The 26,273-nt window shown below is 57.1% G+C and overlaps 8 protein-coding genes across 8 annotated transcripts, besides 3 other annotated features; 4 read left to right on the plus strand and 4 right to left on the minus strand.

Moving 5' to 3' along the window:
* Positions 1 to 447: 447 nt before the first annotated feature.
* On the plus strand, positions 448 to 1,171 carry VTJ83DRAFT_3127 (uncharacterized protein; the record flags this gene model as incomplete). Its single annotated transcript, XM_071009474.1, has 2 exons — positions 448 to 745; positions 804 to 1,171. 2 exons carry the CDS (start codon positions 448 to 450, stop codon positions 1,169 to 1,171), a joined length of 666 nt encoding a protein of 221 aa, XP_070867008.1.
* A 1,362-nt stretch (positions 1,172 to 2,533) lies between these two features.
* On the minus strand, positions 2,534 to 3,733 carry VTJ83DRAFT_3128 (uncharacterized protein; the record flags this gene model as incomplete). Its single annotated transcript, XM_071009475.1, has 1 exon — positions 2,534 to 3,733. One exon carries the CDS (start codon positions 3,731 to 3,733, stop codon positions 2,534 to 2,536), a length of 1,200 nt encoding a protein of 399 aa, XP_070867009.1.
* Positions 3,734 to 4,280: 547 nt separating this feature from the next.
* Positions 4,281 to 5,465, minus strand: VTJ83DRAFT_3129 (uncharacterized protein; the record flags this gene model as incomplete). Its single annotated transcript, XM_071009476.1, has 2 exons — positions 4,281 to 4,728; positions 4,789 to 5,465. The coding sequence occupies 2 exons, from the start codon at positions 5,463 to 5,465 to the stop codon at positions 4,281 to 4,283; spliced, it is 1,125 nt and encodes a 374-aa protein (XP_070867010.1).
* Positions 5,466 to 6,327: 862 nt separating this feature from the next.
* Positions 6,328 to 7,173, minus strand: VTJ83DRAFT_3130 (uncharacterized protein; the record flags this gene model as incomplete). Its single annotated transcript, XM_071009478.1, has 3 exons — positions 6,328 to 6,402; positions 6,492 to 6,822; positions 6,896 to 7,173. The coding sequence occupies 3 exons, from the start codon at positions 7,171 to 7,173 to the stop codon at positions 6,328 to 6,330; spliced, it is 684 nt and encodes a 227-aa protein (XP_070867011.1).
* A 3,388-nt stretch (positions 7,174 to 10,561) lies between these two features.
* On the plus strand, positions 10,562 to 11,770 carry VTJ83DRAFT_3131 (uncharacterized protein; the record flags this gene model as incomplete). Its single annotated transcript, XM_071009479.1, has 2 exons — positions 10,562 to 10,596; positions 10,669 to 11,770. The coding sequence occupies 2 exons, from the start codon at positions 10,562 to 10,564 to the stop codon at positions 11,768 to 11,770; spliced, it is 1,137 nt and encodes a 378-aa protein (XP_070867012.1).
* A 617-nt stretch (positions 11,771 to 12,387) lies between these two features.
* On the plus strand, positions 12,388 to 14,238 carry VTJ83DRAFT_3132 (uncharacterized protein; the record flags this gene model as incomplete). Its single annotated transcript, XM_071009480.1, has 1 exon — positions 12,388 to 14,238. One exon carries the CDS (start codon positions 12,388 to 12,390, stop codon positions 14,236 to 14,238), a length of 1,851 nt encoding a protein of 616 aa, XP_070867013.1.
* A 1,132-nt stretch (positions 14,239 to 15,370) lies between these two features.
* Positions 15,371 to 16,225, plus strand: VTJ83DRAFT_3133 (uncharacterized protein; the record flags this gene model as incomplete). Its single annotated transcript, XM_071009481.1, has 3 exons — positions 15,371 to 15,625; positions 15,691 to 15,753; positions 15,845 to 16,225. 3 exons carry the CDS (start codon positions 15,371 to 15,373, stop codon positions 16,223 to 16,225), a joined length of 699 nt encoding a protein of 232 aa, XP_070867014.1.
* Positions 16,226 to 17,934: 1,709 nt separating this feature from the next.
* On the minus strand, positions 17,935 to 18,504 carry VTJ83DRAFT_3134 (uncharacterized protein; the record flags this gene model as incomplete). Its single annotated transcript, XM_071009482.1, has 1 exon — positions 17,935 to 18,504. The coding sequence occupies one exon, from the start codon at positions 18,502 to 18,504 to the stop codon at positions 17,935 to 17,937; it is 570 nt and encodes a 189-aa protein (XP_070867015.1).
* Positions 18,505 to 24,924: 6,420 nt separating this feature from the next.
* Positions 24,925 to 24,970: a sequence feature (Protein overlapping with rRNA (VTJ83DRAFT_3135, KAL2268289.1) was converted to a misc_feature.).
* Positions 24,971 to 25,040: 70 nt separating this feature from the next.
* Positions 25,041 to 25,234: a sequence feature (Protein overlapping with rRNA (VTJ83DRAFT_3135, KAL2268289.1) was converted to a misc_feature.).
* A 79-nt stretch (positions 25,235 to 25,313) lies between these two features.
* Positions 25,314 to 25,451: a sequence feature (Protein overlapping with rRNA (VTJ83DRAFT_3135, KAL2268289.1) was converted to a misc_feature.).
* Positions 25,452 to 26,273: the final 822 nt, after the last annotated feature.

Consider the following 26,273-nt stretch of genomic DNA (forward strand, 5'->3'; position numbering starts at 1 on the left):
AGGCCGGTTGAAATCTGGGAAGACGGGTATAAACCTGGGCATGCTTGGCGCCTATGGAAAAAGGACGCGGTAAAAGCAGGCGTTTAATCTCCAACACTCTTTGGATGCTCTACCCCTGCACGGCTGTTGTTGAATGCGTCTGCTGCTCCCCGGACTCCGGCAATTCAAATGCGGGGTGCAGTGTTAGCATGTTTCAGCCGGTCCTATCAGAGAAGAGCGGGACGCCAGATACGGCAGCCACATTGTCGCCCAGCTTGTTTGCCGACGACTAACCGCTACACACGCACGCAAGCTCTTGGAAAGCCGCGACATGGAGCGAAGGCCAGCGCCCGGCCATGATATAAGAAGGCCGGCCGAAGCCAGTCTCCTCGACGTCCCTTTTCTCACCACCCGCCAGCCACAGCATCTGTCAGCACGTCAAGCCTCCCCGCTGGGATAGTCTTCGCCATGGTCTCGTTCACCACTCTCGTCACGGCCGTCGCCGCCGCCGTGTCCACGGTCACGGCCAGCCCGCTTGAGGCCCTCAAGCGCGGCATCCAGCCCGGCACCGGCTACCACGACGGCTACTTCTACTCGTACTGGACCGACGGTCGCGGCTGGGTCGACTTCAACAACGGCCCGCGCGGCTCGTACAGCGTCAGCTGGAGCAACGTCAACAACTGGGTTGGCGGCAAGGGCTGGAACCCGGGCCCCCCGCGCCGCATCGCCTACAACGGCACCTGGAACAACTACAACCAGAACAGCTGTAGGCACCCCTTGGTCGTGGCCTCTGTTGGTTCGGTGCGGCTAACTCTTTCATCCAGACCTCGCCCTCTACGGCTGGACCACCAACCCGCTCGTCGAGTACTACATCGTCGAGGCCTTCGGCACCTGGAACCCGTCGACCGGCGCGTCACGCCTCGGCACCATCGAGGACGATGGCGGCATCTACGACATCTACCGCACCCGCCGCGTCAACCAGCCGTCCATCATCGGCACCGCCACCTTTGACCAGTACTGGTCCGTCCGCCGCCAGAAGCGCGTCGGCGGCAACATCGACACGGGCAAGCACTTCAACGAGTGGAGGCGCCAGGGCAACCTGCAGCTCGGCCAATGGAACTACATGGTCATGGCGACCGAGGGCTACCAGAGCAGCGGCTCCGCCAACATCGAGGTCCGCTCTTTGGACTAAACGGCGGCGTCGTGAAAAAGAAAACAAAACAACTGGGATCCCGATCAGCTTCTTTTCGAGGGAGAGGGCGGAGTTTCTGTAAATATGAAAAATGATTCCTCCTAGATCAAAGAATCAGATTGCCTTCCTCGTACCGAACGGGCCACAAAAGCTTGAACAGCACCAGTGATATGCTCCCCGTTGTACGTCACTTTGGGGGATAAGGATTTACGGTTAATTTGCCTGAATTATGTGACCGAAGCTTCGCCCTCGTCCACATCCACCGCATTATTCGGAGGCACGTGCTGGAACATCACGTTAGCTCAGACCAAGGGAGGCCGGTTCGCCCCACTTTTCCCGGTCCGGTCCGACACCTACTTCGGGGCTACAACGCTGGACCGACCAGGAAGCTCGATCCTGATAGAAGACCATCCTCCCGGAGCTCCCCAGTCGGATCCAAAGGCCCCACAGGACGGCACCGATGTCTCGAGTCATACGCCTGATATCTCCCGGGGAATTTTGGGAGCACTGCGACATGGGCCTTGGGAGCTCAACTTGGCGGATTCTGCCTTGGGAGGATAGGAAGAGCTGGCATTGAAGGATCAAAGAAGCGACTTTCTTATGGGCTCTCGTGTTAGCAGCAACTAGTTGGCCCCCCTGGTATGGTAACTACCTCAATGTGGAGGAGATTCGTATCACGCCTGTGTAGCAAAAGAATCGGTTTTGTTTCTGGCCTCTCTGATGTTAGCTTCCTTCCATCGGGGTTTGAGCCCAGGCGCCATATCCAAGTCCCGTGATCCCTTTCGCAGAAACAAGATGGGCTATGTCAAGCAAACAACAAAGCATTTGACGGGAACACCGGAACTGAAACACAGACCTGGTCGATCTTTGGTAATCTGCAGATTGTACTCCGGATTGTCCCCAACCGTGTGGTCTTCCTTGTGCACTGCTACGTTTCCTTTCGGTGCTCATCCCGACGACGCAGTCCCGTCCCTTAGCCAGGAACCCGGGGAACCACCAGTTACAATGATGACGTCGACATGATCGGAATGATCATGGTATTTCTGCTCGGCTGGATGAGGAATTTTTTTGCGGTTTCGTTACGATCCCCCACCGGGGGTGGGAGGTTTTGAGCGGACACAACACGCCCAAGGAGAAGAGTGCGTCTCGCATTACACTTGCTTCGAGGGGGCTCATAATGACAATACCATTTATCGCAGGCATGATTTGGGGGGTTCCAGGCCGTCTTAGGGCAAAACGTATCACGATACCCCTCCTGGGCGTTCTAAGCAACCAAAACACGTGCTAACCAATACATTCCAGACAAAATCGGGAGGAACACGCGCCGCCGCCTCTCCTCCCTCGACGGTTCGCCACTTGTCATCACCCTGTCAACGTTCCCTCTGGTGCAGGCCACGTCGGGCGTAGCCCCTCTTCCACACATGCCCAGTACTCATCCTGCAGAGCATAGTCAACGGCATCGAGCAAGCTTGCCGCTACGTACCACGGTCGCGCGTGGTTCGGGTACTCGATCGCGGCCTCGACGCGCCCACCGCGTTCCGGGTCAACCAGCGCATATCGCCGGCCCGCGGCCGGATGGGATGGGTAGCGCTTGACGCGAGAGCAGGCCGCGCTGAAGAGCGTATCGGCACCGATGCGGAAGACCGTGCGTGGGAAGGGGGCCGACGCGGGATCGGTGCTTGCTGGAGGATGAGCATCCTTCGGCCGCAACCACGGGTGCAGCCTGTCGTTGACAAACTCCAACGCGCGGTCGGCATGATGCAGCAGCGACTCCGGGTCATCAAGATAGTCGAAGCTGAGCGGAATGCCTCCCGAGACGGCGAGAAAGTGACGCTGCAGCTCGTCCAGCCAAGTTCGGGCGCGCGGCAGCTCATCGGCGTGAGGGTCGGCGATGCCGGCGCCGCAGATGAAGAGCCGCGGTTGTTGATCGGGCGGATGCACAAGGCGCCTTCGTAGCGGGGAATTCTGCTTGCTCCCAGCGCCGGCAGCGCGCATGCCGATACGGCCGGCCTGCGACAAGAGCACGTCAGCGACGATGCGGAGGTCACGGTCCCAGTGGCTCAAAGGAGGAGACCACCAGACAAGCACGGCAGCAATCCTCACCTCCCCGCAGGACCCGGTGCCCGTGGAAAGCGAGGGCTTCCAGGGCGGGTTGGAGGAGTTGTTGTTGTGGCCGGCATGTCCGTCACAGTATAGGTGGGGGAACAGCTCGGCCACATCGCTTGGGGTCATGACATGCTGGAAGCCGTAGTTGTGAGCAAAGTTGCGAGCACGGCCATTGGAGTCACCAACGACGAGAATGACCTGGTCCTTGTACTCGGCGACAAGGTCGCGGCAAGGGGTTTGCGGCACAATAATGAGTCTCGACTTGACGATCAGCCCGAGGTGCTTCTCTATATCGTGCTTGATATGCTTTTCCGTCTTCCTAGCCTCTGAGGAGATGATGGTAAATGCGATGTCGTGCTTCTGAAGCTTGTCGATAGCCTCCTTGGCTCCAGGAGCAGCTCTCCTTTGGGCACCGTCTGCGACGAAGACCGTGTTTATATCAATTACAAACCCCATAGTGACGTAGTTGGTGCTCATGATTGGCTTACCACGCCGAGTCTGATTATACTCCAGACGGGACACCAGAGGACCGTGATGCCTTTTATATGTAATCACGGCGTATGTCGCTGTAACACGCACAAAGCCATTGTTTTCGTTGCTTCGCGAACAACCCAAAGCAACAACATGGCTGACAGCCAGGGAATCGGAACAAAGACCATAAGTAATTACCCTATGATTATCTCATCTGGCTCGTTTCTGGAGCTCTCCAAGCTTGAGAGCTGTCGCGGGCTCTTCTTGCCAAGGCACTGTTAAAACAGGGAGGGCTCGGTCTAACGGAGCGAGACCCCAACAAGCACAAAGCATCGATAATTATGAATTATTGCAGCTTCGGCCTTGTCATGACAAGATGATGCCCGAAATATGATTCGCGACACACTGAGCTCGCATTACTTGCCTGGTTGGGCGGCACCGAAACAAACACACAACGGCAACAATATCTAGACTCTAACCACCGTGCTCAACAATTGACAAGAGCGACCACGATCCAACATGACAACTTCACCTACTCCAACAAGGGACCCGTGCCCTGCTCCGCCAAGCTGGCCCCCTTACCACCATAGTTGGCAGGCAGCTTTTCGCCCAGTGCAGCGACCTTGCTGTCGGCAAACTCCGCGGCGAGCTTGGCGCCATTGGACATCGGGTGGAACTTCTTGATGGTCTTGGGGGCGACAAAGAGCTTCATGAAGGCGTACATGAAGCCCATGATGGCGGGCACGTTGACAAAGAACTTCTCCTTGAGCAGCTCCGGGTAGTTTTGGGCAAACACCTTGATGGTCTCGGTGCTGGCCGACTTGACCTGGGGAGACTGGCGCAGGAAGCTGATGGACTTGTAGTCGTGGACCTGGAAGATCTTGTAGGGATCGTAATCGGCCACGATGGGCTTCGTGGCCGAGGAGAGGTCGAGCTCTTGGAGGGCGAGCTCCATCAGAGCGACGCGCCATTCGATGAACCTGGCACGCGGGGTCAGCAAGGGCGTGAGCCAGAGCCATGAAGAGACCAAAAGAACTCACTCGTCCAGGTTGCCAAACGTGTCCTCGATGGACTTGGTGGCGCCGTAGATATTCCAGGTGAACACCTCCTTGGCCTCCGGCTCAGCGGAGCCCTCCTGGACATACTTGGTGACGTATCCCAAGCCGTCGAACTTGGCTCTGCTGAAGACCTTCTTGACCAGGTCGAGGGGCTTGGCCTTGGCGCGCCACTCGAGCGTCTTGCTCAGCTGGTCCTTGGCCTTGGCGAGGTCGGCGTCGTTGGCGTTCAGGTACTTTTGCAGGATGATGCGAGTAGGGACATGATCGTCCGGGTCGCTGAGGGTCACGCCCCAAATCTCCGGGTGACCATGCGCCTTGGCGAGGGCCCAGAGCTGCGCGATGGGTGTGGCGTCAGCCGTTTCCTTGGAGCGATCGCCTGTCTGCTCTTGGGGCCGGTCCTGGGGGTCATCATCCTTCTTGACCTCCTCGGGTGCCGTAGCCGCGGCGGCGGATGCGGAGGGCTCATCAGCACCAGCCGGTGGGAGAGTGGGAGCGGCCGCGGCCGGGCTGGCCGTGTCAGAATCGGGCTTGGTATGAGACGTCGGAGTGCCTTCGGTGGTGGAGACGGTCTCCGAATCAAGCGGTGTTGCAGTGACAGTCGGCGCAGCTGGCGATGCCGACGCGGCGGCCGGAGCCGTCTCTTGTTCTGGGGCGCTCATGTTGCCGTCGGCTTGTTTGTATAAAAACAACGAAAAATCAAGCGGATACCTCAAGTGCTCTTTGTCTATCGAATGATGGATGCGCGGAAAATCAAAAGCCTATCGATGCAAATCGACAGATGCTGATCCCCCTAGTCCCGAGTTTTCTCTCGGAGGATGCTGGAACAACCTTGAAGCAAGCAAACGGTGCGAATGAAGGCAGCCCGGAAAACGGCATGGGAACCCACGGCACGCAGCATCACCGCGACCCACCAAACCCGCGCTGATTGGTCGGAACAGCGAGGGTAGGCCCACCTTGTCGTTTGCTGCTATCTTCAACAGGCCACCAACCATGGAGGCGAAAGGTAGGAAGGCCCTGCTACGTCTCACTCACTGTACACTTGATGTTTTGCGAAGAGCCATTCGAAGTCGCGGATTCATAAAGAGTTCTGGCCATGGACTTGGACCGGGGAGGGTCTCATAGGCTAAGCCAAGCCACCATATTGTCGACAGTCGGAAGGAAAACCGCACGCATCATCTGGCCACTTTCCTCGCTTGAAATCTTGAATGTGGAGTTGGATAATCGCTGGCCAAGTAGTACCAGCTTATTTTGGCAAGGCATCATTCATCATGGCCAGAAACATGAGGAGCCATGACTTGAAACTATGGACAAGAAGAAGCAACGAAGAGGACGAAGGGTGTGAGAGCAAGACGGACAGACCGACCTGCATCTCCACACATGATCATGATCACGTGATCATCAACTTGACTCCCTTCAAGAACCCCTGGTTCCGCACGACGGAGCCCCCAACACAACCACAACCTCCCCCCGGTGACAGCGTGATCACGTCACACAGAATGCAACCTCGCAACCCCCGTTACTCTAGCGTGTCTGGACATAGACGTCGGACTCGCCACTGCTCTGGTAGCCCTCGGTAGCGACGATCTGGTAGTAGTGCTGCGGAAAGGTCAGCCAGGATGCCCCCTACCGACGGGATACAAGCATAGCTCGAAAAGGAGGTGGCGCTTGGGTAAACAAGGACGTACCTGGCCAAGCTGCATGCCGTGCTGCGCCCAGGCGTTGAAGTGAGCCTGCATGTTCACCGAGCCGCCCACGCGCTTGTTCTTGCGGATGGACCAGTACTGGTTGAAGGTCCGGGTGCCGTCAATGCTCGGCTGGTTGTACCGGGTGCTCTGGTACAGGTCGTACTGGTCGCCATCGGACCAGAAGGATCCCTTGTACTGGGCCTGGCTGCCCGGGTTGTAGGTGCCGTACGACTCGATCACGTAGTACTCGACGAGCGGGTTGCGCGTCCAGCCGTACACGGCCAGGTATCCGTTGCCCTGGGGGTTGAAGTAACCACCGTAGTTGATGGTGCTTTGACCCGTCAGCACCCGCCGGGACATGGCGTGCCGTCTCGAGAAACCTCCAGACGCGCCAGGAGACTTACCGGCCATTGCCCGGGTTCCAACCCTTGCCGCCCACGAAGTTGCCCGTGTTGCGCCACCTGACCTGATAGCGGCTGCCCTCGAGGTTCGTGTACTGAACCTGGCCGCCACCATCGGACCACCACGAGTAGAAGTAGCCGTTGTGGTAGCCCTCCTGGTTGGGCGTCACCTGGCGAGCCTGGAGCGCAGTCGAGTTGTTCTCGTGGAGGAAGTCAAAGGGGGCAGCGAGAGCCGAGGTCACCGCCGTGGCGGCGACCAGGAAGGACTTGAACGAGACCATCTTGACGTGTCGTAGACGTGAGGATCCTGGCAGGCCTTGCAAACCGATGCTGGCGAGCTTGGTGAGCGTTGATGGAAGGCCTTTCCTCGTAGGCCGGCCGCCCTTATATCCTCTTCACGGACCTGACGCCATCGCTCGGTGGTTTCCGGGGGTGTCCTGGTCAGTCAGAAGCGACAACGCAAAGCGCACCTATCAAGCACCACGGTCCTTTCTGGCTAAATCGAAATCCGGGGTCTCCGTCTTGTGTGTTGCTGTGATGTTGAGGGGAGGCCGGCGGTTTGGTCGTTTGGAGTATGTCACTCCGCTAGAAGCCCCACCCCCCCCCCCCTCCGAAGCTCCATGGAAGGCCACTAGAAGACTTGGCGAAGATCTCCGTCATGCTCACCACAGGATGAAGTCAAGAAACCCGGTGTGTGGGACGCAGAAATAGTGGGCGGCATCTCGACCCGGCAATAGAACCCGGCGGGGTTGGCCGGGGGAGCAAGGGGAGGGTGGCTTCACCGCGGACTTTTGAAACATGGTGTGACCCAACGGGTCACGGAGCGCCGAAGACCCCTTTGATTCCAAGACGGTGCTACAACGTCATGCAGACGATGCGCAGCAGCGGTGAGAGGGTAGACTATGCGAGCATGTCGATCTACCTACCTGCGTGGGTAGCATATCCCGAACCTCTGTTGCTCTTGAAGTAAAGCGCTTCTTGATCTTCGTGCCTTGGCCGCGAAGTAACTAGATATGACCGTTGACTCTTAGAAGCTACCTAGGTTTGGGTAGCCTATCAGTGCGGCATCACGTGAGAAGTCATTAACACATCCTTGGGCTTTGGACCGACTTGCCCAACGAAAACCCGGTTCCTGGCACCCCCCCCCCGTGCATCGCCGTTGCAAAATACAAGGCCACAGCGATTTCTCCCCGGATTTCCATGCATTTGTGGAGAAGGCGTTTCCCCATATCTCGGTATTTGGGGTTTTAGCCTAATACCTCCCGCGCTCGTGGGCACGGTGCACGCTCGCCGGCGCAACGGCTCGCGACATTGGCTCTCTTGCCGGCTAAATTCCTGCCGCAGGGCTGCCGCGGTTAATCACGGTGTAAGGCTTTCTTGCGTCCTCATTGGTCACACACCGCATGTCTCAACTCGAACCTTTACAATGTGTAGTACTGCGTAGTAGGTAGAACACTGAAAGACCGTTGGAATGTATCATCCAGGCCCTTGTGTACATGTTGATGGGCGCCCATATGAGCATCATGGCGTCGACAGGCTCGGCATTGAGAGAATAAGGCATTACCTTACTCGCCACCGGGATTTAGACTCTTCACAAACTCCCATTTCCACACCACCCAGCGGGTGTACGCAGTACATCGTTCTGGCGAGACCGGGGAGTTCACACCATCAAGCTGTGGTCCTTCTGTCTCCCGTGTCAATGACGAGGGTGTTCCGAACCCTAGGGCGAACGGCTAAATCTAGGTCCGTAATAGTTTGTCACATCTCCTCTGGTCCGAAGCCATCTCTGAGGAGGCCCGGGAGCCTGGCTCTTCGACGCACCCTTTGTGGGGTCTCAAGGATCCGAAGGTTGGGCGTTGAGAAATCCTGCCTGACTATCCCAAAATAGAACGCCCCATTCGTATTGACTTGGTTTATCCGGGAGGCGATCGTCGAGGCTCGGACTCGACTGGAGGAAGTTGATTCCCGAAGGTCAGGGCGAAGGACACAGACTCCATCAATCGCAACGAAGCCCGCCCCTTCTTCTACATCAAGAATATGTTCCAGGGCACGCACGCCTGTTATTTTCTTCGCTCTTTTTACCCGGGAGTCACACTCCTCAGGATAATGTGAAACAAACCCCAGGGACCCCCACTTGGTAGGCTCGATCTCCGTGGGGGCCTCCATCAGAGAAGGTTAGATGGGTTACAGGACTCTGTTGAGCCATGAGTTTCTCTCCCGATATTCCACACGTGCGCAGTCAAGCGCAGGGTTTGACCATCCAGAGGGAAGGACGAGGAGAAATAGAGCAACAAAAGGTTAATGACAGGAGAGTACTTTTGAATGAGAATGCGCTGAGGCAACGCCACAACCCCGGAGGCATTGTGAGGGTTTATTGTGGACAGCTCCCTTGCTGACATAGATTAAGGGGTTCGTAGCCTCCGTAGCTGGGTACCTGATAACATCACGGCTACCCAATGGGATATTGGCCTGCTCCGACAACGTGGACGATGGGCTTCAAGGGAAGGCTACGGATCACTGCGGCTTTTTAGGGAAGAAGTTAAGCTGGCGAGACCGGGACCCCATTCACGCTACTTTACACATCCAAACCAGCGGGTACTCTATATTAGTAGGTGACAGGGCTTGCAGAGGCGCTTGCAGAGACTATTTATTGTCTCTGACACCGCCAAATCGACCAGAGGTGATTACCTTTCTCCAGCTCGGCCGCTTTAGCGCCAAGCTCTGGCACTACGCATCAGTCGGCGACACCTCAACCTGTTCGTTCGACATGTCATAAAAGGAAAATGAAAGATGAAAAAGGACGAATCAAGAAGAAAGCACGCTGTCAACATGACAGGAGAAACAAAACAGGGAACTACGGCTCCGTGATGGTTGTTGAGACTTGGCATGAAGACGGCCAGGTGCCACGCCGCACGGTTAATTATTACCGTAAACAAGATCGATGTTGACAAAGGTGGTTAGAAAAGACGGAGTCCACGGGAATCGGTACGTTGGCTGATCTCTGCGTGGGCAGTTGTTCCTGCACCCATCTGCGCACCCACATCACCCACCAAGACATGCTGGTCCAAGTGTCGATCAGACGAAAATGTGGCTTGAGTCACTCGACCCTGTGGGTGCTGGATTTCCACTGCTGGTATTGTCCTGGACTGCTAGCATTGTTCTGCCCCACCACGATTTTGGCTCCGGGGTTGTGAAGTCTGAGGCTGATGTCTCTCAACAACGTGCCAGTGCCAGGAAGCAGTCACTCCAGCCACGCCGAAGGAATTGAACACTGGACAGTCATCTATTACGTGGCTTTACCTACCTACCGATGTCGACATAAAAAGCAGTCGAACGAAGATTCATAGCCAACCTCTCCTCGACTCTCCCAGTGTTGATGTCTTTTGGATCCCCCCATCAGCAATACCGGGCCGCCCTCTACATCAAGCCTTTCTGCAACAGACAAATCACCTCCCAGCATGAAGGGGGCGTTGATAACATGGCCTGCGCTCTTTGTGGGCTTGTCCATGGCAGTGGTCAGGCCTCAGCCAGTCGCTGAGTTGGAGCCCATTCGTCAGCAACTCGCTCCCCTCCCGCGCGGCCGTGGCCTGGGTAAGCAGCAAGGGCATGGCCGACCCTTGAACATCGACCTGTCCGTTTGGAGACGGGGGCATACGGAGCTGCAGTGGTATGGACAGATCACTGTCGGAACCCCGCCTCAGAAGTTGTGAGTCGTTGCTCCGTCGGACCAGCATTCCACTCTCGAAGATGGTGAGGCTGACCTCATTTGTTACCAGCAATGTTATCTTCGATACGGCCGCCAACATGATGTTGATCGGACACAAGAACTGCACTACATGCGGCAACCACACGCTCTACGACGAGAACAAGTCTGGAACGTCTTCTCTCCTGCCCGGCCACCGGCTTCAAATGACCTTCGGCTCTCAAGGCGGCGGCACCACGTCATCGGACGAGGTGCAGGGCGCCAACTGCACTGTCGTGACTGACACGGTGAGCATGGCCGGTCGCGCCGCCTCTGCCGCAGAGTTTCTCGTCTGCGATACTTATTCATCCGGCCTGCGCGAGCAAGCCCCTGATGGCATCTTCGGCATCGGTTCTATCGGGGACATGGTCTGGGACCCCTTTCGGCCCAACGAGACCTACTACAAGTCTATCTACTGGATTCTGGTAGATTCAGGTCAGATGCCCAGCCCGGAGTTCAGCTTCTCCTTCGTTCCGGACGGCCGTGGCCACGGAAGCAACAGCATGGGGAAGGGGAAGGGAAACGGGAAGGGAACGAATGGGCACGGTGGCCGCGCAGGAGTGCTCACGCTGGGCGGGACGGACCCGAGCCAGTACATCCCCGGCACGCTGCGCAAGATTCCTATCAATTGGGAGTTGTCGTCATCGCGTCAGCGATGGGTCGTAGACGTGATCGGGGCCGAGATCAGCGGCTTTACATTAGCCAACTCGACCGACGCAGTGGCGCTTGTCGACACGGGCACCGCGACGATCATCACGCCGGACCGCAACACAACGCAGGAGCTGTACGCTCGCATGTCGGCCAGCATCGTGCCGCTCGATGACCGCGGCTCGTGGGGCGCACCGTGCGCTGATCTGGACAGCGCCGCCCGCGACATCACCTTCACGGTCGGTAACGCCACGCAGCATGCCCGTGCAACCGTGAAAAAGGAATATGTCAACGTCGGCCCGTTCCCAGGCAGGCCCGGATACTGTCAGGGCGTGTACACCGATCCCGAACGAGTCGCTCGCGAGCCCATTCGCGGCCGTCCTGCGTGGATCTTGGGTACCCCTTGGCTGCGGTCTTACTACACGGTCTGGAATGCGGCCGACCGCACGTTGGCGTTTGCGACACCCTCTCACCGCGACTATGATTGAGAACTTAGTAACACAAATACATCCTGTCTAATTACTGAAGCTCCACAATGACAGGATCTGATTCATGATAGGACCGCTATTAGTAGCAGAGAGAGGCTCAGGGTCAAGAGAGCCTCGTTGCATTGAAGCTGAACAGGAGTCACGGATCTGGATGGGACTGGCCATCTTGTTCGAGTACAGACCCTGACCTGCGAGCTAAGATCGCGGCCCGCTCTTAGATGGCATTGCGCGGTGATGGTCACGAGCACTTCATACAACAACGAAAGTGGGGTGGTGATCAGATGCAAGGAGGATTGCAGAACCTCCAGTTATGTGATATCGATATTTAACACATCTACCATAACTCCCTACAACAGCCATGGAAGTGTCGGTACAGAACAGACGGAGAAACAAACAGTTTTGAAAACACCGGCATCTAACTACTATTCATTTCTACCCCGTCAAGTGAAGCTTGCGAACTGGATTATGTAAGTCTGTAATTACGTAAGCTTCAGGCCCCGCTGCGGCCGTCCGGTGCCTTGGCGCCTCGCCGCTCCGCCGCAAACTTGACATCACTGGGCGGGGATTTCTGCAACGGCCAGAAATGTAGTGGAAACACCCTCCTCAACAACACCACCATGAGCCGGGTTTCGACAGCCGAGCTCAGCAAGTACTTGCTGACTGGCAGCATTACACGCCGCGGCTGTCTCCATGCCCGATTTAGCACGGCAACGACAAGCAGAGGCTTTGCGACCGATGCTCGGCTGCAGCCAACCACACCAACAACACCAACAGCCCCCGCGGTGCCCTTCCGCAAGCAATTGAAAGATCAAAACAAAGCCCTCAAGACCTCGGGCAACAAGAAGAAGAAGAATGTCGACAACCAGACAGTGCCTGGCTGGGAGCTAACGGTCGGCATTGAAATCCATGCCCAGCTCAACACCAGGCACAAGCTCTTCTCGCCGGCTGCCACCTCCTTCCAGGACTCCCCGAACCGTCACGTCGCGCTTTTCGACCTTGCCGTCCCCGGCTCCCAACCGCTCTTCCAGTCTGAAACCCTGATTCCCGCCGTCCGCGCGGCCCTCGCCCTGGGCTGTGACATTCGGGCCGTCAGCCGCTTCGACCGCAAGCACTACTTTCATTGGGATCAACCTTCCGGATACCAAATTACACAATACTATCACCCCTTTGCCCGCGACGGCCGCGTTTCCCTGTATCCACGCGACGGTATTGCCCCTGCCGATGGAGATCGCGTCGACATTGAGATCGAGCGCGTTCAGCTCGAGCAGGACACGGCCAAGACGACCGCCATGGCCGGGAGCGTCCACTGGCTGGACTTCAACCGCGTCGGCGTCCCACTCATCGAAATCATCACGAAACCCCAGATCCACCATCCGGCTACCGCCGCCGCTCTGGTTCGCAAGGTTCAAATGCTCCTCGCCGCGGTCGACGCCTGCGTATCCGGCATGGAGGCGGGCGGCTTGCGTGCCGACGTCAACGTGTCGGTTCGCCGAGCGGGCGATGCCGTTTCTCCTGGGAGTCCCCTGGGGACCCGGACCGAAATCAAGAACCTGAGCAGCTTCAAGGCTGTCGAGGATGCCATCATCGCCGAGCGCGATCGCCAGATCGCCATTCTCGAGGCTGGTGGGATCGTCGAGGGTGAAACTCGCGGCTGGTCGCTCGGAAGCACCGAGACTCGCCGCCTGCGCGGTAAAGAAGGCGAGGTTGACTACCGTTACATGCCCGACCCAGATCTCGGCCCCCTCGTCATTGCCGACGACCTCGTCACCCGCTTGGCCGACTCGATGGGAGTTCTCCCAGACCAGGAGATTGATGACCTGATCAGTTCTTACGGCCTGAGCACCAAAGATGCCATGTCGCTTCTCACGCTCGACGATGGAGCTCGCGTTCAGTACTTTTACAACGTTCTCAACGCCCTGGAGGAGCGTCTCGATCTCGCCAACGATGCCAGCCCAACTTCTGACCAACGCCACGCCCAGCTCGCCGCCAACTGGTGCCTGCACGAGCTGGGAAAGCTCACCGAGCTCTCTTCCGACCTTGGCATGACCCCGGACGGCGAGTGCCGCGTTCCCTCTGTCGACCTCGCCGCCATTCTTGCCCACCTCCATCGCAGGGAGATTACGGCAAAGGTAGCCAAGGAGCTGCTGTGGGGTGTCTTCCGCTGCGAAATCCCATCAGGCGGCGTGACCCAGGCCATCGAGTCAAACGGTTTGTGGTTCCACGAGTTATCAGAAGATGAATACGCGGATCTTGCCGACCGCGTTATCCAGGGAGAGGACAAGGTCTTGTCCGAGTTCCTTCGGTTCAAACAGGGCAAGACCAAGGCATACCCACAAGGGAAGCTTATGTTCCTGGTCGGCAAGATGATGCGGGCAGGTGTCGAGCAACGCATGGACCCGTCCTCGGCGGAGAAGATCATGCGAGCGAGGTTGGAATCCGTTTACCTTCCTGCTCTTGAAGCATCATGATTGGCCGAGTATGGTCGGCGGCTTGTCTCCAAGGACTGTGGCCGATGTACATTATCTCCGGACCAGTTTCAGATACCCGTCCTGTCGGGATGTCGGCCATTTCCGTTTGTCCCCCATGTGAAAGATGCACACAGGGCAAATCTGTGCCGGTCAGTCCACGCCCATGCCGTTGTCCCAGATTCCTTGACCGCCATCGTTTTTGTACCTGATCCGTCTATTCGAAAGGTGTGAGCGTGATGAACGTTGCCGCATTCCTATCCCAACGGGACGCGGCCCGGAGCGGCCCGCTCAAATCAGACAACATGAACAAGGCGTTTCCTCATGAAGATTTCCGTAAAGTTCCATTGTTCATTGTGAGGCATTCTCCATTGGAAGGCACAGCGGAGATTGGAGAGGTCTATACTCATGGGGGCTCAGCAAGCATATTACCCAGGACCCAGAAGCCCTCGGGCGTTCCGTTTGCGATGTTGAGCACAAGCAGCTGCTCAAGGGGCGTGTGCCTATCGAATGATGGCTGGCTGGCGGGCTGGCCCCGCGTGGTACGCGAGATGACCACCCATCTGCAAGATCCCGACGTCCACGGATGAGGAGCAATCAAAGAAAGTTTGACGACGGATTGTCTTCGTTTGTCATCGGGCGTCCAGGATGCTCCAACTCTGGCTTGTTAAAGAAGCAAGCTTGTCTGCAAACACCCCGTCCTGATTCCTACAAAAGCCGTCTTCGATCCAGGATGGCGAGCCCCATGAATCCTCTGCCTTCCTCGTTCTTCATGGAGTAACAAGACAGCCAACACCGGCTTGGTCCCTCCCCCAGACCCAGACGACCCGAAGCATAAACCAGGGCCACAAATCCGCTTCTCGTCATTCTGAACACTGTTCCTCCCTCCCGCTGAAGACCCCCCGTGTCAGCCCAAGCTTGCCCATCAACCGTTGTCCTTGTTTGTTCCCTCACCCACGTCGGGCCATTGTCCACCACACAGGCCTCCTAGTCGCATCCAAATCACTCATGCCATCGCAGCCTGACGCTTTCGCGGGTGGGTACGACGCCACGTACCACTGAAGGCAAGGGGCTGGTTGACTCTCGCCAACACCACCACGCGCCTGGCATTTACCGTCGACACCCGACAACTTTGATGTTCACCAGCTCTCCCATCCGCTACCCCTCCTACTCGGACGAAGAGGTCATACAGCGGCGTCGGGAAGCCGCGCAGTTTGCGGCCATGCTGTCGGACTCCTCCGAATCGTTCGACTCGTCTTCGGATGCCTCGTCTGATGGTGACATTCCCGCCGCCATCCCCGCCAAGACAATGGCAACCAAAAAGCACAAACGCTCCATGTCAGTCTCGGGTACCGTTGTAGCTGATGGCGTTAACGATGGCATTGTGTCGGTACGTCATGTCGGGATATAACAAGGAAACAAGGTAACAAGACGATGCTGATGATCATGACCCAGGAGCACGACGCGGACGCTGACTCGGATGATGGTTCCATTGAAGATGAGGAGTGCAGGATTCCGGTACGTCCTCATCATTGGATACATTAGTCGTCGCACATGCCTGAGACGATGATCATGGCCCAGCGGCTAACGGAAAATGGCGATTGCCCAGGCGCTCTGCTTCGACGGCCCAGCTACCCCTGAATCCTCCGATAACGAGGCTTCTGTCCGAAACCAGGAAGTCTCTCCCGTCAGCGTTATGGACAACGACGTGGATCAACATCATGAGGAGGGAATCTATGCGGAGGCCAATGTGATGGACAATTCCAAAACGCGACCAACACTAGACACAAACTCGGGCGACTTAAGTTCCGGGGATCTCAAGCACGTGCTTAAGGTTCTTCGGGTCCAGGACAAGACACTTGGTGACTTGAAGATGGCGTTCAATAGGATGCGGCGCAAGCAGCGCAAAGCAAGAAAATCCTTGTCGAGCATCCGGCGGCTGGTGAGGATCCAAGGAAAGACGCTGCGAGAGTTGGGAAGAAGGCGATAAAATGGGTAAATGAGAAAGGCAGGATAGGCACGTGTATTGATGAACGGAAAGGATATTGTAACGGAGGCGAGCAAGGAGGGCAGTTATCGAATCGAAAGGCAGCTTTGCTTTGACAAGCATTCTTGTTGGACCAGGGACACAGGCATTCTTTATTTCTTTTGGTTTTCTTCTTTTCTCATTCCATCATATGCATACATACTTCCGGGTTCGTTTAAGGAAATCACTGACAGGGCCGAAGGACCGGATGTACGGTCAGCCCCGGGCGTAGACGAAGCAGCCGCAGGGAAAGGCCCTGACCAGAGTCGACATCAGATCGCGAGAAGAAGGATAGAAATGACCGAGCAACCGCTGCGCCGAGGACAGGCGGGCCAGGGCGCACCCACCCGAGGATGCTTGCAATCTCGGGGCCTCGGACCTGAAGGAGGACCGAGGCACGCGCTAGATGCGCAGGAGGCAAGTCGGAGAAGCAAGGCGGAGCTGCTGGTGGGTACAGACTGGTCCGCGAGGGCTGAAGGCCGGCTGCAAGCGTAATAAAAGGAGGAAGCAGAAGGCATTGTATTCGAGGAGCAGAGTTCAAGATACTACTTGACCCCCCCCCCCACCCCCCGCCCCCAACTTGGTCCCATCACACCTACTGCGTGCCCATCCTGTAGTCTATACTCTGGTTCTCCTTCACTTCAGCCATTCTCCCCCCCAAGAGCCCCGGCTCTGACAGCTTGCTCGTCTCTCCACAGCTTCTCATAACCATGTATGACAGCAAAAACGGATCTGCTAATGCTGCCTTTAGCTAGTGCACCATATATACCTGCTACTGCAACACCATGGTTTGCCCAGTTATAGATAACTTTATGTCAGAGCCGGCGCTCCTAGGGGGAAGATAGCCGAAGTGAAGGAGAGCAAGAGTATGGACTACGGAGTCGTTATGCAGTGGGTGCGATGGGACCAAGTTAGGGGGGGGGGGGGGGGTCAGATAGTGTCTGGAACTATGCTCTTCTCGCATATGATGCTTAGTTATTGCCTCCCCTTTTATCCTCCAGCCTTTGGCCCTCGCGGGCTAGTCTGTGCCTACCAACAGCCTTGCCGCGCATCAAGCCCGCAGTCGGTCCCACCTCCGATCCCACTCCCGGGCCTGGACCCACATCCGGTCCTTCGGCCCTGGCGCCTTAGCGTCATGAGGCTGGCCCTGCGCCTCATAGAGGTTCCCCAAGTTGTTGACCACCTTAAGCGTTCTTGGATGGTCAGATCCAAATAACCTCTCGCGGCCTCGAAGTGCTCGGTCGTACATAGCTGATGCGAGAAGGAAAGGCGGTCTGAGGGCCGGAAAGCCACCTGTAGCTGCAGGGCCTCTCTTTGCGGCTGCAAGGTCTCCCTTCCGGCCGCACAGCCTCTGCATGTGGCTGCAGGAACTTCCTTGTGGCTTTGATCTCTTGGATAAGCCTTCCGATAAGGAGCTTTGGCTACACTTCCTGTACATATTCCAGACTGCCCTACGCAAGAGGGCCCTTCCTCATCTTGATCATCATCGAATTCAACACCAATTTTGGCATTTTCTGGAACACTACTTCCTTATGGTGCTTCTGGTGCGGTATCCCGCATCAATGGCCTCCGCTTCTTGAAGCCGGCCCTGAATTTCATAGAGGGTACGTAAACGGCTCGACTCGGACACTTGCGAGCGATGTGCCCCTTACGGCCGCATGCGTAACAGGATCTCAGGGTGCCCCGGGTCCGGTAAGGGACCAATGGGGTCCGAACAGTGGGCGTGACGGCAGCGCCGTCACCGTTCTTTCCTTTGTACCGCGAGATTCCAATGTGGATCTCATTGTCGATGCGTTGAGCAAGGTTTCCAGCCCTTGGAGCGTTGTAGGCAAGGGTTCGCCTTTGTTGATAATGGCCTGGGAGATTTCCGGGCGCAATTTGGAAACCAGGTTGCTGATACAGTCGGCTTCGGTTATCGCGTTGAAGTAATTAGCGTAGACTGCAATGTAGCGGTCGATGAATTCGGTGACCTTCTCGTCTTCCCTTTGGGTGAGTTGCGGAAGCGCAGCGCTATCAGAATCCCATAGTCGCTCTTCGAGGAAGCGAACAAAGTCTTCCCAGGATAATACAGGTCCATCCAGCGTAGGGTATAGCGTTCGTCTTAGATAGTGTCGGCTCCATCTAAGCTTCAGGGTCCCTGTAAGACAGCTGGCCCCGAACTGTATGCGACTGCGGTCCAAGCGGTAACGTTCTTCTGCAGAATTGAAGATTCTCTCGCACTCGTAGAGGAAGACTCCCAGCATGGCGACGTCCCCTCCCGAATACGTTGGGACAGTCAGAGGCGGAGCGGCCTCGCCGCAGGAATGTGTTGGGGGAGCTGGAGGGGGTGCGGGGGCGGTGACCTGCGCCCGCGGTTCAGGGTCCTTCTTCTGGCCGAGCGGCGGAACTACGTCGAAGCTGCGCAAGCTGTTCTTGTTTGCGGCGTAACTCCGGCTCGAGCAGAGCCTCGGCTATCTCTTCGTCAGGCCGGGCCAGCTCCTGGCGAAGCTGCGCAAGCTGTTCTTTTTTGCGGCGTAACTCCTGCTGGAACAGAGCCTCGGCTATCTCTTCGTCAGGCCGGGCCAGCTCCTGGCGAAGCTGCTCGCTGCGTGTCTTGCGGAGGGGGTTGGGCGCAGTCTCTGCGCTCTCGTCCGGCTGTCGGCCTTGCGTGACCGAGGCGGATAGCTCTTCTCGGGGGAGCGCAGGTAGCAACGGGTCGGGGGAGGAAGATGCTCCCGTGTTGTGTGAGTCGGTTGGACAAGGTGATTGCGCGGAGCGTAAAGTGCGACGGGAAGCCATTCTTGCCTCCAACGGTTCAGTGCCCTTTTGGAGAAGAGGGTTCAACGTGTCTGAGCCGGGGCTCTTAGGGGGGGAAGATAGCCGAAGTGCCGGAGAGGAAGAGTATGGACAAGGGATTCGTTACACAGTGGGTGCGATGGGACCAAGGTAAGGGGAGGGGGGGGTCAGGTAGTATCTTAAACTCCTGTGTATGCTCCTCTCGAATGCAATTGTTAGAGCCAGGGCTCTTATAGGGGGTGTACTAGCCGAAGTGAAGGAGAGCAACAGAAAGGCACGCGCAGTCGTCACGCAAGGGTTACAGGTAGATAGTTACGGGGGGGTTAGGTAGTGTCTTGAACTCTGTCCTCCTCTAATGCAATAGTTATACAACTCCCCTCCTTTTATCTTCTCGTCTTTGGTCCCCTTCCCTGCGCGACCCCCGCGCGACCCCCGCGTCCTATTACACTATCCTTAGCCTATTATGCAAGGTCCGTACTCATAGTCTTATCCGAAGAGGGAAGCGCCTCTCCTGCACCTCCGCCACGTCCTTCAGCTCCCTTCTTCCCCGGGTTCCGAAGTCTCAACAGGCTCAGCTCCCCCACTGCTCCTTCCCGAAAGGTACGGTCCCTTAGGCCTAGGCCTATTCTTTGGTGTAGGGGCCCCCTTATCGATTGGGCCTTTCTTATCGATTAGAGGCCCACTCTTATCCTTTATCGCTTTCCGGCCCTACTCTTTGAGCCTGGACCTACTTCTTCGAGTCCGGGCCTACTTTCCCGGTCCGGGACCCACTTTTCGGCCCTCCGGCTCTGACAATTGGCTCGAGTCAGGGCCCTCCCCTGCGGCTGCCCCGTCAGTTTCCAGGGTGATGCAAAAAGAGCAGAGCTACCCGTCAGAGATGCGGGGGAGACGCGAAAGGCACGCACCCACCGACGAATGCTTGAGATATCGAGACCGTTAAAGAACTAAGGCCTTGTCGGGGCGGAAAGACCGAAAGTGGGTCCCGGGACGGAAAGTGGGTCCAAGATCGGACGTGGGGCCGACTGCAGAATGGGTAAGGAGCAGAGGTGCGCGTCAGGGACGCGGGGGAGATACAAATGGCACGTATCCACCCTGGAGTGCTCGAGACCTCGGACTATCGGAGAGCTAAGGCACGCTCCAGCAGCGTAGGAAGAGCGCATCGATTCATAGGGAAATTGCGGTACGTGCTAAGAGCGCGGGGGAAAGCAGCCACCAAGGAATGATTGTAATCTCAGGATTACGGGAAATGAGGGAACCGAGAGACGCAGTGGAGGCGTAGGAAGCGTACTTCTCTCTGTTGGAGGAATAAGGGGTATAGACCCAGGGAGATAAGCTGAGATTTGTATTAGGAGCGTAGAAAGCGAGCTGAAAAGGCAAGGCGGGAACGGGCAGTATAGAGCTACGGATAGGTATTATAGGAAGGCTGGATAGTAAAGGATAAAAGAAGAGGCGAAGTATAATAGATACGAAAGAGCAGAGTTTAAGACAGCGCTAAACCGTCCTTACCCTAGTCCACCTTATCTTTATAACGTAACGGCTGCGTAGTCTATACTCTTACTCTCCTTTACTTTAGCTAGTAATGCCTACCTAAGAGCTCTGTCTCTGACAGGTATATACTAGAAGCATAAGAGGTCCTAACAAAGGGCGTCTTCGAGCCTCCTGTAAGCTTTAAGCAAAGGTTTTAGCTGTTATTAAACAGTGTACTAACAATAGTAGCTGCAGGGTGTTGGGGCCTATACAGCACTGTTTTATAATTACACTGTTCAACACTGTAAGGACCTAATCAGGGTACCCTATACCTCCGGTACTCTCAGAGCCATTGTAGCAGCCTTGCGGCTGCTGCAGTATTAAAGGGCTAGCTGCCCGGGCGCTATTAGTACGTTGCATAGGCTGCAGTCTACTGTAGCTACAGTAGTGTATTGCAATCCAGTGCCTGCAGGCACTTAGATTCCCTTTAGGCAGGGTAACCTACCCGTGTATAGGTGCCCTAGGCCGAGTACCCTATCCTTACGTAGCTTTGGGTCGGGCCGGCAGCCGTAGCTGCGAGCCAGCTGTGCCGTTGCGAGCTCGCAAGCCTATTTTTTACAAATGCTATATAAAATAAATTTTTCGGGATTTAGATTTTTACCCTACAGCCCGTTGGCGCGTAGGCCCTACTATACCCCGGTCGGTAGGTTTACGGCAAGAAGGTGGTTCCTTTTCCTACAGTAGCTGCGTTTAGGCTAAATAGTATAATACTACTCTACATTAGAAGGTTTTAGGCCCTTAGGCTACTGAACGCAAGGCGTAATCTACTAAAATACAGGCCTTTCAGGCCCTGGAACTGTCGGGTCCGAGCAGAACAGTGTTGTATACTCCTTTAAAAGAATTCCTAGAACGCATTAGCTGCCCTGTAGCCGGGGTAATCCCCTGCCCTACAGGGCCCTTATAACCTCCATTTTAAACAGCTGTAACGAGCGAGGTGTAGGGTACGTTGGTTGGGAGGGGACCACCTTGTGGCTTGACGAGCCCGGGGATAGGGTACCCGGGTTGGGAGGGGGACATGGCGGGCGGGCGAGCCCGAGACTTTGGTGGGCTGACGAGCCCGGGTATAGGGTACGCAGCCTGGGGAGGCGCCGGGGCACGCGGGCTAGGGGACCACCTTGGAGAGCTGCCGTGGGCAGGTGTAGGGTACCCGGGTTGGGGGCCACCTGGTGGGCGGGCAAGCCCGGGTCTAGGGCGCGACCGGTTGTGCGCGGTCTAGGGTACGCAGGCTGGGAGGCACAGGGGAGGTTGCTCCGGAGAGGCATCTTTGCGCCTCTAAGCCGGCCGGGGCGCAAGCCTGGCTGGGCGGCCGGCGGGCGGCCGGCGTAGAGCCACCCCCCTGCCCGGGGGGGCCCCAGGGCGCGGTATAGGGTAGGCATAGGGTACGCGGCGCGGGCAGGTTGAAAGCGTCTTAGGCGGGGGGAGCTTTTTCCCTCTTTTTTTCCTTTTTTTTTTTTTCTTTTTTTGAAGCGCGGCGATTTGCGCCTCCTCCAGGAACGGCTTTGCGCCGCCTGCCTGCCTGCCGCTGCCGGGCAGCCGCTTGTAAATCGCCTGGTCCTTGGCCGGCGGAAAGGAGGCGAGGGAGAGGGTGCGTGCGGTGAACCGCCCATCCAAGCCGTAGAGGCAGCTGCTTCGGCCCCCCCCCCCCCCCCCCCGCCCCCCGGTTCGGGGGTCCCAGCGAGGGCCTCCTCTGGCGGGCTCCTTCTTCGAAGGCCGTCTTCGAGCCCCCCGCGGGCTTTGTTGTTTGCTAGTCGGCACCGTAGCTCCGGCCTGTATCGTACAATGAAATTCTTATGCAATAGCCACCACAAGTTTCCCCAGGGAGGCGAAGGGCTGGTTTTATCGTGCATGGCATCCATCTGAGGCGCAGGCGCCTCACGCAACAGCCGCCTGCTGCGGCCAACGCAGGTTGGGAGGCACAGGGTACGCAGGCCGGGAGGGGGACTGGTAGGCTGGGCGGTATAGGGTACGCTGGTTGGGAGGGGACCCGGGCGGGATTGGACCAGCAGAGGTCTAGGGTGCGCAGGCCGGGAGGGGGACTGGTAGGCTGGGCGGTATAGGGTACGCTGGTTGGGAGGGCCCTCGTCGGGTTTGACGGGCCCGGGTCTAGGGTACGCGGGTCGGGAGGTATAGGGTACGCTGGTTGGGAGGGGACCCGGGCGGGATTGGACCGGCAGAGGTCTAGGGTGCGCAGGCCGGGAGGGGGACTGGTAGGCTGGGCGGTATAGGGTACGCTGGTTGGGAGGGGACCCGGGCGGGATTGGACCGGCAGAGGTCTAGGGTGCGCAGGCCGGGAGGGGGACTGGTAGGCTGGGCGGTATAGGGTACGCTGGTTGGGAGGGGACCCGGGCGGGATTGGACCGGCAGAGGTCTAGGGTACGCCGGCTGGGCGGTATAGGGTACGCAGGTTGGGAGGGCCTCGTCGGGTTTGACGGGCCCGGGTCTAGGGTACGCGGGTCGGGAGGTATAGGGTACGCCTCCCGGGGGCCGGCAGGGCAGGCAGCTCTGGTCCCCCGCGGGCGGCGACTCGCGCGCTGCCGCCGGCCGCGGGCTCGCGAGCCCATTTTTTGCGCACCCCATACAAAACGAATATTTCGGGATCGGGCCTTTCGCCCCAGAGCCCATCGGAACGTGCGAGCCACTGCGCCCTGGTCGGTGGGTATACGAGAAGGAGGAGGGCGGCGCAGGCAAGCCTGGGAGGGCAGGAGCGCGGCGAAGGCCGCCCCGGCCCTCCTGGGGCTTGGGCGCTGCAGCCCGGGCGGCTGCGAGCCGGCCGTGCGGTTGCGAGCTCGCGAGCCCATTTTTTGCAAATCCCATACAAAATGATTTTTTCGGGATTGGGTTTCTCACCCCAGAGCCCGCCGGCACGTGGGCCCCACTGCGCCCCGGTCGGTGGGTATACGAGAAAGAGGGAAACAAGACAGCCCTGTGGGGGGGATGCCTGGCAAGCCTGGGCACCTCTCCACGGCAGCCTGCGAAGGCCGCTGTTGGTCCCGTTTCAAACGTCGCCGCATTCGCGTGGTGCCCTACGGTCTGCCGGGGTACCAACGATCGCGGCGAGCACCACCTCAGCACCGCTGCCGCCTGCCGCCCTTACGAGGGCCGCCGGGGGCTCGGCATCTGAGAAGACTCCTTTAGGCGCAAGGGAATACCCCATGTGCGCCGAGGGGTGGGCTCTGTAGGTGATTGGCGGTTCGCCAAACCTTACAACAAGCCACCGGGGGTACCTACCGGTTGGGGAAGCCTGCTTACAGCGCTGAACCTCCCGGTCGGGCCTCCTCCTTGGGCGCCTAGGCGTCGATCTCGAGGCACTAACCGTGCCCCGACCTCGCCAGCCGACAGCGCTCTGGGGACTTCAGGAGGGGAAAGCGGAAGTGGCACGCCGCGAGTCTGGCGCAAATGCCGGACGAGCGGCGCGGCCACGCGAGCCTTCAGCGCTCGCCAGCCCTGTAACTTGAGTGAACTCTTCCGCCCTGAAAAGGGCGGTTGGCCTTAACCGGCGCACGATAGTTACCTGGTTGATTCTGCCAGTAGTCATATGCTTGTCTCAAAGATTAAGCCATGCATGTCTAAGTATAAGCAATTATACAGCGAAACTGCGAATGGCTCATTAAATCAGTTATCGTTTATTTGATAGTACCTTACTACATGGATAACCGTGGTAATTCTAGAGCTAATACATGCTAAAAATCCCGACTTCGGAAGGGATGTATTTATTAGATTAAAAACCAATGCCCTTCGGGGCTCTCTGGTGATTCATGATAACTTCTCGAATCGCACGGCCTTGCGCCGGCGATGGTTCATTCAAATTTCTGCCCTATCAACTTTCGACGGCTGGGTCTTGGCCAGCCGTGGTGACAACGGGTAACGGAGGGTTAGGGCTCGACCCCGGAGAAGGAGCCTGAGAAACGGCTACTACATCCAAGGAAGGCAGCAGGCGCGCAAATTACCCAATCCCGATACGGGGAGGTAGTGACAATAAATACTGATACAGGGCTCTTTCGGGTCTTGTAATTGGAATGAGTACAATTTAAATCCCTTAACGAGGAACAATTGGAGGGCAAGTCTGGTGCCAGCAGCCGCGGTAATTCCAGCTCCAATAGCGTATATTAAAGTTGTTGAGGTTAAAAAGCTCGTAGTTGAACCTTGGGCCTAGCCGGCCGGTCCGCCTCACCGCGTGCACTGGCTCGGCTGGGTCTTTCCTTCTGGAGAACCTCATGCCCTTCACTGGGTGTGCTGGGGAACCAGGACTTTTACTCTGAACAAATTAGATCGCTTAAAGAAGGCCTATGCTCGAATACTCTAGCATGGAATAATAGAATAGGACGTGTGGTTCTATTTTGTTGGTTTCTAGGACCGCCGTAATGATTAATAGGGACAGTCGGGGGCATCAGTATTCAATTGTCAGAGGTGAAATTCTTGGATTTATTGAAGACTAACTACTGCGAAAGCATTTGCCAAGGATGTTTTCATTAATCAGGAACGAAAGTTAGGGGATCGAAGACGATCAGATACCGTCGTAGTCTTAACCATAAACTATGCCGATTAGGGATCGGACGGCGTTATTTTTTGACCCGTTCGGCACCTTACGATAAATCAAAATGTTTGGGCTCCTGGGGGAGTATGGTCGCAAGGCTGAAACTTAAAGAAATTGACGGAAGGGCACCACCAGGGGTGGAGCCTGCGGCTTAATTTGACTCAACACGGGGAAACTCACCAGGTCCAGACACGATGAGGATTGACAGATTGAGAGCTCTTTCTTGATTTCGTGGGTGGTGGTGCATGGCCGTTCTTAGTTGGTGGAGTGATTTGTCTGCTTAATTGCGATAACGAACGAGACCTTAACCTGCTAAATAGCCCGTATTGCTTTGGCAGTACGCTGGCTTCTTAGAGGGACTATCGGCTCAAGCCGATGGAAGTTTGAGGCAATAACAGGTCTGTGATGCCCTTAGATGTTCTGGGCCGCACGCGCGCTACACTGACAGAGCCAGCGAGTACTCCCTTGGCCGAAAGGCCCGGGTAATCTTGTTAAACTCTGTCGTGCTGGGGATAGGGCATTGCAATTATTGCCCTTCAACGAGGAATCCCTAGTAAGCGCAAGTCATCAGCTTGCGTTGATTACGTCCCTGCCCTTTGTACACACCGCCCGTCGCTACTACCGATTGAATGGCTCAGTGAGGCTTTCGGACTGGCCCAGAGAGGTCGGCAACGACCACTCAGGGCCGGAAAGTTATCCAAACTCGGTCATTTAGAGGAAGTAAAAGTCGTAACAAGGTCTCCGTTGGTGAACCAGCGGAGGGATCATTACAGAGTTACACAACTCACCAAACCATTGTGAACCCTACCTTTTACCGTTGCTTCGGCGGGAGGCGCCCCCTCGCGGGGCGTCCCTGGCCCTCCCACCGCGGGGGGCGCCCGCCGGAGGAATACCCAAAACCCTTTGCAGCACATGGCCTCTCTGAGTCTTTTGTACTGAATAAGTCAAAACTTTCAACAACGGATCTCTTGGTTCTGGCATCGATGAAGAACGCAGCGAAATGCGATAAGTAATGTGAATTGCAGAATTCAGTGAATCATCGAATCTTTGAACGCACATTGCGCCCGCCAGTATTCTGGCGGGCATGCCTGTTCGAGCGTCATTTCAACCATCAAGCCCCGGGCTTGTGTTGGGGACCTGCGGCTGCCGCAGGCCCTGAAATCCAGTGGCGGGCTC

Source organism: Remersonia thermophila, chromosome 3 (assembly GCF_042764415.1).
Source record: "Remersonia thermophila strain ATCC 22073 chromosome 3, whole genome shotgun sequence".
Lineage (NCBI taxonomy): Eukaryota > Fungi > Ascomycota > Sordariomycetes > Sordariales > Chaetomiaceae > Remersonia > Remersonia thermophila.